Below are 10,368 nucleotides of genomic sequence, written 5' to 3' on the forward strand. Positions count from 1 at the left end.
TGATTCTGGGAAAGCCCCGATCGCCCACCCACTAAATCTAATTTAAAAAATATATATACATAGAGACTATTTACTTTTTATATAAGGAGTTCACAATTATTGATATCCATTAAATTTCAAATTGGGTAGTTATAAATGTGTCACTAGATTCAAAAATTTAAAAAAAAATCTTAAATTTTGTGACACACCCCAAACCATCCAATTTAGCATCTAATGAAAATGAGTAATTATGATTTCTTTGTAATAAAGATAAATGGCCTTGTAGTATACAATACCCATTTTATATTAATTATCCCATATCCAATTCATCACATTCTTAACATTAATTTAAATGAGCAAGAAGCACGTTTTCTAATAGGGAAAAGTTTACATGGAGCCGAGGCTCTAAATAATCAAAATTAGAGCCCACCTCAAAAATTTCAATAAAAGAGGTTTTTTTTATGCCCAAATGTCCTCAATGTAATCATCTTGACATCAAAATGTATCGACATGAGAAAAAAATGGATTTCAAGTTTTGAAAACAGTGCATCTTGTAACGTATTTTTTTACCGTCAATTTTCAATATTTTCAAGTTTTCATAGATTTGCTCGATCAACACTATTTTTTAAGCTTTAAATTTTATAATTAAAGATGACAATATATTTTAAAGCTATCACAAAGATTTTCAGTATTGTGAATTATATTTCTTGATACTATTTGAAGATGGGCTTTAATTGATTGTTTAGAGCCTTGGCCCTATACAAACCACACCCTTTCTAATATTGTAATAAAACATGGGATGTGACTCTTATTTTGGGCTTTTGTGCTTCTGGTTTTGTATATTAATTACTTTCGGTTGTAATTTATGGGGATTGTATAGAATGATATCAATTATCTTTGACACAAAGAAGTCACGAGTACTTATAATTATCCGATGTGAAATCAGATAGCTTGAATATGTTACAAAGATCGAAAAAATTTATGTTGAAATTTAATCTTAGTCAATGAAATAAATGCCACTATACAATTTTTACATCCAGGTCATGATTAATTGTGACTATCTTGTATCTACAAGAAATAATCTCATCGTATACTTTTCCATATTTTATTTAGTTTTTTCCTTTTTCCTTTTCTTTCTTAAAGCTTCATGGCAAAAAGTGAAATCGATCATAGCTAGATGAAGTTAAATAATAGTTTTCATCTGTGTAGGAAAAATCGAACAGAAATCGTTAACCGGACATAGGGCCGTAAGCAGATCAACTGGGCTAGCTGGGCAAGTCACAGGCGATCAAAAAAATATAAAAAATAAAAATAAAAAATCTAATAAAATATTTTACAACATGATTAAACAAAACACATCAAAATGAAGTTGAAAATTAATTTATGCTCAAAGGTATTTTAAAACTTTTCAAGAAAAGTGGGAAAACGTTAAAATAAGTATTAATGGGCAAAAAAAAAAAAAATCCTAACTTCAACAAAATGATGAAAACCATTAAAAAATGCATTACAATTAAAATCCCTTATTTTTTGGTATTTATATAACTTTTGATTAATATTTTTTAAATACCCAGTGGGTTCACTAAAACCGGCCATAGCCAAAACCAACCAATAGCCGGTTCCAACCTAAAGTTGGCCTTCTTGGGGCCTCTCCCGATGGTTAGGGGTGGCAACAGTTCAGGTCGGGTCAGATCTAGGGGTAGCCGAACCTATACCTAGACCCGAAAACATACTGTCAGACTTACACCTACCCAAACCTTGATCTTGACCCAAATTGTTTATAAGGGACATGGACTGGACCCTAACCAAACCCGATCCAAAAATCAAAAAATCTATATTTTTAAATATATTTTATTAATATATGTATTATTTTAATATTTTAATATACATGCTAATATAGACATGAATATTGGAGAAAGAGAAAGAGAGTCATCATATTTCCTTCCTAAACCCCTCAACCGTATAGAGATAGATAGGATTCCAAAATTTACCTACATTGGAGTATGTGAGAGAGGGAGGGAGAGAATTTTTACATGTATAGGTATAATTCCCTATGTTTTTTTTTGGAGAGAAGTTAAACTCCTTGCCATTCAATGGCCCTACCATCAAAGTATTAAAGGCATTTTTCCGTTGCTCATATTTTTTGAATTTCTATGGTGACTTCTATAAAATTGAACATCATCTTCAAATGAAAACCGAAAATGAGCTACATCTTCCAAGAGACTTCTCTGAATTACCGAGAAACTGTCTACTTCAAAAGCAACAAGAAGTTCAACAAAACTACCAAAAAAACAAGGTTTACTTCATATTAAAAAGAAAGCATCAAACGCGCCAGGACAAATATCCTAAACTAGAATAGTGAGGTTCCCTTCCCCTTCTTGTCGCCACCAATCTCGAAGTGCTTGCACCTCTGCGAAACCAGTTCTCAAATTAGCGAATGAAGCGGCAAACAAAGAATGAAACTCTACTAATTATTCAACATTCACTGGTAAACCTTCAATAGGCTCACCTTGATTGGGTGTTGAGAAACATGTTTGCAACTCTGGCATTGCAGCCTAAGCACAATCTTCTTAGTTGTTTTAGCCTGAGAAAGGTGACAATAATGTCACAAAAAATGCACCCCAAACGCTAAACTCACACATATGAAACCAGGACAAAGAATTTCCATAGCCATTTTGAAATTACCTTCTTGTGGAAAACTGGCTTAGTCTGACCTCCATAACCAGATTGCTTCCGATCATAGCGCCTTTTCCCTTGAACAGCCAGGCTGTCCTTGCCTTTCTTGTATTGTGTAACCTTATGTAAGGTATGTTTTTTACATTCCTTGTTCTTGCAGTAGGTCTTCTTAGTCTTCGGAACGTTCACCTGCGTAATTTCATTGTTAGGCCACATATTGGCAATCTAAAAATCTAACCAGAGCATTATAAGATATGTCCAAACTCAACCATTCCAAAAACAAAAAAAACTAGCAATCAAGAAAACACTCATAAAAATGCTCCCCAGGAACACCATGAAAAGAAGACCATTGAACATGATTCATAAAAATGGTCAGTTACATGTTATCAGTAGTCAGAGTTACAAGAGAGAGAGATATAGGACTAAGACCAAGAAAGCAAAACTTGTTAAATATTACCGCTAAAAAATACTAAATTAGAAAAATGGCAGCATGAAAAGAGAAAATCGATATCTCAATCTCAAATTTTCTTTTGTTATAGTCATTTAAATGTCCAAGAAGAGACATAAGTTACCCTGTTTAGATAGAAGGCATGCCAGAAAACAAAATACACAGAAAAAGTTAGGATCAAATGTGACAGTATATATGTGATCCATGACAAAAATTGGATATATAAATGCATAAATGACCAGACCCTTAATAGATTTTCTCGAAAATATAGAGATGGGCCTTGCCGATGACACTGGGTTCCAGATTTACACCAAGGCTCCAATCTATGATGGTGTAGCATGTTTACAAGGGTCAACCCTCCATAGGGTTCAAACGCAGGCATTATTGGACTACTATTGTGAGCTCTTCCACCTAACTCAGGCAATATTGGACTACTATTGTGAGCTCTACTACCTTCCCACCAGCTTCACATGTGAAATGATATAGGAAATTATCATATATACTAGTAAAACACAAAACGTTATTTATAAAATCGATTGAACAGACTTGTCGACGAGTATCGGTTTATCAGGTCAAAGAATTATACATCTACGACAGTTGATGGACACTAACACTGATGTGCGCAACACTGGTAGGATCTCAAATTTCAACCTTACTATGTTTCTTTTAATCTATTGGCTTCATCTTTGATAAGATCCTCTCTTAAGGTGCACATTGATCATATAATAGATTCTATAAAACAATGCTAATCATTAGATCCATCCATGACATAATAATTAACGAATATGATTCCTATCATGAAAAAGGCACCATAAAGAATATATAATAGGTATGAAGAAGCATAGTTGACAATATAAAAAAAAATGAGAAATCCAAAAATTGCATACAATTGGAAATGTAAGAGAAAATGAAAAAAAAAAAAAAAAAAGCGGAAAACCTGAAACTAAGATACTGACTTTTCATGGCATAACATAATGGTCAAGGAAATTGGGGCAAAATAAAAAGAGAGGTTTTTTGTAACCAATAAATTAATACTACATATTCCTGCTCAAAAAAAAGGGAACATCAGCACAAGTCATGAAAGAATCAGTTGAGATCCAACTATAAATTAAAAGGGGAGAGAGAGAGAGAGAGGGAGGGAGAGAGAGAGTAGCCATGATGAAGAGAGCACCATTTTTAGAGAGAGAAAAGGAAGTCATTATGAAGAGACAGCAGAAATTTTAGAGAGAGAAATTCACCATTTTTGCGTTGCAGAGGAACGAAAGGCTCAGCTTGGGCGAACTTGGAAACCCAAACTATCTCAGAATGAGCAAAAAGAAAAAGCTAGGGTTTTTGTACCAAGAGGCCCATTCGACGAAAATTTTCATTTAGGACAAATACACCCCACTCTTTCACAATAATTACATAAGGGGCAATTTCGTAATTATCACTGTCATTTATATTGCTTCATCGGTTAATTTCCAAATGACCAAAACCCTAGTCCGTAGCCTCCTTCACTCGCGCCGGAGGCAGCCTGCGAAACCCTAATCCTTAGTTCGTTCCCCTGCAAATCAACGATGGCAAGTGTCTTTCTCTCTAGATTTTTGTCACTCTAGCATTCTTGCTCGTTTGCTATCAGTCTTGATTATTCTCGCTCTAACTTTGCTTCACAGATTCGTAATGGTCAATTTTTTCTCTCTAGATTGAATGTTTATTTCTCTTGTTTATGCATAGGCTAGGATTCGGTGGACCATTTCAGCTTACTCTCTATGCTATCTATTCAAATACTTAAATTTTCGGATCGTTACGTTCTATGCCTTTTGATCGTTTCCTGTCATTTTCCTATTGTGATTTGGGGATGTCGTTCGGACATATGCATAGGAACTGATGTAATTTTTGTAAATCAGATTATATATTTTGTTGCTTTTGGGAATTCTGGACAAATGTGTGTGTTTCTCTCCATTGATAAAAAAAAGAAAAGAAAATTGTTTCTCTTCTATTAAGGATCGTGGTTCTGAAAAAATGGGGACGGTGCTTCTAATCTCTTGAAGTTGAGTAGTTTTAACTTTCTTTTCTTTTAGATATTTGTATCTTGGGGTTTTGTCAGATGTTAGCTTCCCACACCACAAAAAGGTTGTTCATTAGATTTACTTTGTGTGGTTACATACTTCTAGAATTATGTTTATCAAACGTGTTTCCTGACTAAATTCATTGGTACCAGATTATAACTTATTGAGAAGTCATGTTCTTTACTGATATATTGGTTAGAATCATTGAATTGGTTGACGTTTGAAACTGTTTTTGTGATCTTGCTTTTATTAATGTGAACTTGTTTGATATTTGGATAAATATATGCATTCATAATGTACTTTATCCATTGTTATCATAACTAATACTGAATGGGTTGATAACAGTCCGGAAGAAAGAAAACCAGGGAACCTAAAGAGGAAAATGTGACTTTGGGACCAACTGTTCGAGAAGGTGAACATGTCTTTGGGGTGGCTCATGTATTTGCCTCGTTCAATGACACATTCGTGGTAAGTATGCACTTTTTTCATTTTCCTTTTTATTTGTGCAATGTTTTGGCTAATCTTTGTGGGATTTCTTTATATTTATAATTATTAGTTCCCAAAGAATTATCTCAATGGATCTAACTAGACTATGCCGAGATGTTTTTTAGATTCCCTGAAATTTATCTTCCTCCCCACTTCAATTCTATGACAGTCTCTAGGAAATTCCAATAAATAAGTTCCACCCCAATGTGTCAATTACTTTATCAGTTTACTGAATCATATCAAGTTTTCACGTATGGAAACTATAGTTTTCCTTGAACTTGGCAAGAAACCCAAGATGTTGCTACCTGTTGCGACCTGCTCTTCATGAGTTCTACGGATACTTTTCTATAGAAAAGTAGGAAGTTGGTAGACACTAATTTTTTGCCAAACTTAGAAACAAATAGTTGGATTTTTTGTTTATGATTTCTCCCATATTTTGGTAACCTCTCCTGCTTTTTGTTTTGGGAGTTTCTAATACTCATTCACTATTCATTTGACTTGCAGCATGTCACTGATCTATCTGGGAGAGAAACACTTGTTCGAATTACAGGTATTGTGAATATAATCGCAGGAATACTATATTGAAGAGTACACTACAGTTAATTTGAAGCTGCTCTTTGTGTCTGAAGTTATCATTATTTTATGCCTGTCACAATGTTACTACAAGCTTGTGTTTCTTATATTTACCACAGGTGGGATGAAGGTTAAGGCAGATAGGGATGAATCGTCCCCTTATGCGGCCATGCTTGCTGCTCAAGATGTTGCACAAAGATGCAAGGTTTGTTCATTGTTGATCTATTAATCAAGTTAGGAAACATATTAGGCTGCTTGTTTATTTCTATTCATGCTTGATTTTGTTTATCCTTTTTATTCATTACTAGTATAATTATGGTTATCAACCAAATGAAGATGCTTGTTATGTCTGTTGTTTCTGATGACCTCTATAAGCATTTTGATGGTGTTTATTATGGAATCTTTATAGTTTGTAGTTCATGTTTTTTATCAATATTTAGTATGATTCATTGATGTTCATTTGTTAGCCTTGTAAATTGAGTTTCCATGTAAGGTTGTTTAGCTTATGCTTACATGAGACCGATCTAGATATTTAGTTATGAGAACACCATATATTGGTAATGGGAGAGTGTAGTCCATGTACGGTTTTAGATTTTTCTTGTCATAACAAATTTTTTTTGAGGAGCTTTCTTTGAAAAAAAAAAAAAAACGCAAAAAAAAAAAATTGATGGGGAGCTATATTAATTGGCTAACTTTCAAGCTTAAGAAATGATCCAAAAAAAAAAAAGTACTTGAGCTTAGCATGTATAGTTATTTAAAAATTTGATGAGGAGCTACATTAATTGGCTAACTTTCAAGCTTAGGAAATGATTAAAAAAAGAAAAGAAAAAGGAACTTGAGCTTAGTATGTAGAGGTACTCTTTTTCTTTGTAGTATGTCTAATTGCCTCTCCAATTTATACATCTGTCTTGATGATCAAAATTTTAACATGATGTGGGTTCAATTTTAGATCCTTTGTCATAGATATGTGGGTCCTTTTCCGAATTGACTTTGAATATTTTTGTAGGAGCTTGGCATCACTGCTCTTCATATCAAGCTTCGTGCCACTGGAGGAAACAAGACCAAGACACCTGGTCCTGGAGCTCAGTCTGCACTTCGAGCGCTAGCTAGGTCTGGGATGAGGATTGGACGCATAGGTAAAATGTTTACTCATTTTCTTTTTACTCTGTAGTAGCACTTACATCCATCATGATATTGAGCAGACAAGGGGAAGATAAGGAAGAGAAGTAAAGAAGAATGGCAACTGTAGATCCCAAAAGTTATCTATGCTTCTTGGGATGACCTTTATATCATATGCTTGTAACAACTGTATTTGCCCCTATTAATAAAAAGAAAAAATATATTGGCCCCATTATGATGGAAAACGTTCTGACTTTCAGAATGGAATAGTATGCTAAAGACCAATTGTTTTACTTAGAAAAACTTGCTGATTGAACTTGATTCAGCCAGTTGCTGTATATTAATATTAAGATTAGTTTTCCTGAGTTTAAGAATATATACATGTTTCTGTTTTTAATGCCTCCCACAAAATAAAAATGAAAAACTCATCTGATTTTTTACGAGTTGGCTGTTCAACTTGGTGAATCAACTCAGTTTTGGTGGGAAACCTAACTGACCACCAAGTTCGAGTTTTTAAACACTGGTACATACATAATATGTGTGGATAATGCGTATGGTGTGCAATACACAAAGTGGCATTGCCCTTCCTCATGGAAGGTGGAGAAGAGCCATTATGCTGACAGTCCATGAGAGATGGGGAAGCCCCTCTTTGCATGAAATATATACTAACCCTTTCTGGAGACAGTAATTCTTTGAAGTAGGTATAACTCTTAATGTCTATGGTTTGTGTGGAACATTGGTATTGGATCGATGGGCTCATTGTGTTTTATTGTTGGTTGCAGAGGATGTGACTCCAATTCCAACCGACAGCACCCGGAGAAAGGGTGGTCGAAGAGGGCGCAGGCTGTGATTTCTTGAGCCTTTTTATAATCCTTTTGGGCTTGAGATCCATCTATGCGGAAGAGTTTTGCAAACTTATATTTCTTTTTCTGTTTTCTGTGGATTTTGAAGAGAAACAGGTGGTAATGATGCAGATTTTGTGTGCTATGAATCATTCGTGAGGAAAAATTTTAGCTGAAATTTAGATGAAGTCTTACTTATAGATTGTTTTAATGTTGGTTCTTGGATTAGCAAAAGGGATATGAAGTCTTGGAGACCTTTAAACAAATTACCAAAATGAATTTTGAAATTGTATAATCTGTAGACTTGGCTGCCTAAATAGCAATAAGTTATAACCTCTAGGGTTGACGGGCCGTAGAGATTAGGCTTCTAATGGAATAATACCAGAAGGTTTCTTATAAAATAACTGCTCGTAAGTTGGAAGACTGGTTCTTGTTGTGATTCCTATTCTGCAGGTAAATGATATTTGCTTAAATGAGCATGCTAGATGTGAATCATATCAACCCTTTTATCATAAAAACGATGTGGTCTGGTGCGCCTGTTCCAATGTGACCTCTTTCAAAAATCCATCTTATGTACTGGTTTTGCACTTGTAATGTTACGGGTCAATACTCTTGACCATCATGTTCATAAATTAAAAGGAAAAGGGACTTCCCATCGTATAAGTGTACTATATTTATGTGTTAGGATTGTTTTTTAATTCTTTGTGGATTATTAGTTTTGCACTATTTTCTAACCCTTATGAATTGAGAGTAGAAGTATTGGCCTAGTGCTATCAGCTCGGTCTAGGAAGATTTCATCTAATCAATTGGAATTGGTAAAGAAGATAGATTGTGTTGATTTACGAATTTTCGAAGTTTAGCCTTATGGCTTCACTCTTATGATTCATCTTTGAGTGATTGCGTCAAAACCAAAGGAAACCAAGAAAACTTTGAAAAAAATCCAAGAAAAAAGAAATAAATTAGAAAGTGAAAGAAATAAAAGAATAACTTGCGGGCCAGGTCTTAAACTAGGCTTCTAGCGTTTGTGGCCCGGATTAGATTTTACATTTGCGGTGTCCTCAACTTTTAATGCCAGTTGAAGTCGAGGTTTGGTGGTTTTGAAAGAGCTTTGGCCTAGGATTTTCTTGCTTAACCAGGTTTCTTCTAAATCTCAGGGGTTAAAAGGATTCAAAATTCTAGGGCTACCAGGTTTCTTCTAAATCTCTAAAGTTTGTTCCGGATCTAATTATAGGCCATAAAACTTCCAAAAGGTGTAATCAACATTCCATAAGCTTTTGAAATAGTGGCTCGTGTAGCAACAGGACTGAACTCAGTCGTGTTGGGGAAATGGGGTTGATCTTATTCCCCAGTAATCCTTTCTTAGACATTTGATCTATTTATAGGTCATAAAACTTCCAAAAGCTTAATCAACATTCCATAAGCTTTCAAAATAGTAGCTCGTGTAGCAACATGACCGAACTCATTCGGTTGGGGTTGATCTCTTTCTGCCAGCAATTTTTTCCTGGACATTTGGATTCAACCTCTTACTAATGTGTATGACCTAATCTTTTATGCCAAAACAGCAATTTTTTCCTAGACATTTGGATTCAACCTTACTACTGTGTATGACCTAAATTCTTATGCCAAAAAAAGAGCTGGCTTTTTCTCCCAAAGTCATTAGATTTTCGTGGCTTGCATTGTGTCGCATAGGGCCTTAGTTGGGTACAACCTCTAGATGATGAGGTAAATCTGACGGTTCGATCTAGTGTAGGTACAATTGAATTTGGATTCTTTTTTGGGGTTTCGAATACTTGTTCTCTCCTAATTCTAATCTTATTTTGTTATTATGGATAAGTCCGGATAGATTTGGATAGACTCTGGGTAGATTGGGATAGATTTAGGTGGATTTGTATGATCTGGTAATTTTACGATATCCTTCCTAGGGATTATAGACTATAGCTATGGTACCACGATCCACTATACTAGCACAGTCCCTAACATTTTAGGGTCGAAAGTTTATGGGAATTCCATTAGCCAAAATTCAGGCTTCAGGCCACATGCTACTTTGCTGCTCCCAAAACAATTCCGTGATGCTCTGATATCCCGGAAAACATCCCCTATTTTGATTTTGAGTGTTTTTTTATTTTATTTTTTTGACAAGAGCAAATAACTTTATTAATTACGAAAGGAAAAACACTACATGATTACAACAAAAGCAAAA

General features: G+C 34.7%; 2 protein-coding genes across 2 annotated transcripts; one reads left to right on the forward strand and one right to left on the reverse strand.

Moving 5' to 3' along the window:
- Positions 1–1,954: 1,954 nt before the first annotated feature.
- Positions 1,955–4,402, reverse strand: LOC18441267 (large ribosomal subunit protein eL42). Its single transcript, XM_011627643.3, has 4 exons — positions 4,339–4,402; positions 2,662–2,841; positions 2,486–2,560; positions 1,955–2,386 (listed from the first exon to the last, which is right to left on the reverse strand). The coding sequence occupies exons 1-4, from the start codon at positions 4,339–4,341 to the stop codon at positions 2,327–2,329; spliced, it is 318 nt and encodes a 105-aa protein (XP_011625945.1). The 5' UTR covers positions 4,342–4,402; the 3' UTR covers positions 1,955–2,326.
- Positions 4,403–4,566: 164 nt separating this feature from the next.
- Positions 4,567–8,346, forward strand: LOC105421196 (small ribosomal subunit protein uS11y). The gene is made up of 6 exons (XM_011627642.3): positions 4,567–4,659; positions 5,494–5,616; positions 6,139–6,184; positions 6,327–6,412; positions 7,214–7,343; positions 8,109–8,346. Exons 1-6 carry the CDS (start codon positions 4,657–4,659, stop codon positions 8,174–8,176), a joined length of 456 nt encoding a protein of 151 aa, XP_011625944.1. The 5' UTR covers positions 4,567–4,656; the 3' UTR covers positions 8,177–8,346.
- The last annotated feature ends 2,022 nt before the right edge of the window (positions 8,347–10,368 follow it).

The sequence above is a fragment of the Amborella trichopoda genome, chromosome 11 (assembly GCF_054954075.1).
Source record: "Amborella trichopoda isolate Santa Cruz 75 chromosome 11, AtrichopodaSantaCruz75HAP2 v2.0, whole genome shotgun sequence".
Classification (NCBI taxonomy): Eukaryota; Viridiplantae; Streptophyta; class Magnoliopsida; order Amborellales; family Amborellaceae; genus Amborella; species Amborella trichopoda.

Bases quoted from the DNA above. Each gene is read 5' to 3' on its own strand.
- LOC18441267 (XM_011627643.3), bottom strand. The intron at 2,561-2,661 runs GTAATTTCAAAA...CACCTTTCTCAG, and splicing joins AGCCAGTTTTCCACAAGAAG to GCTAAAACAACTAAGAAGAT. The intron at 2,387-2,485 runs GTGAGCCTATTG...CTGGTTTCGCAG, and splicing joins TTTCTCAACACCCAATCAAG to AGGTGCAAGCACTTCGAGAT.
- LOC105421196 (XM_011627642.3), top strand. The intron at 6,413-7,213 runs GTTTGTTCATTG...ATATTTTTGTAG, and splicing joins ATGTTGCACAAAGATGCAAG to GAGCTTGGCATCACTGCTCT. The intron at 7,344-8,108 runs GTAAAATGTTTA...TGTTGGTTGCAG, and splicing joins GATGAGGATTGGACGCATAG to AGGATGTGACTCCAATTCCA.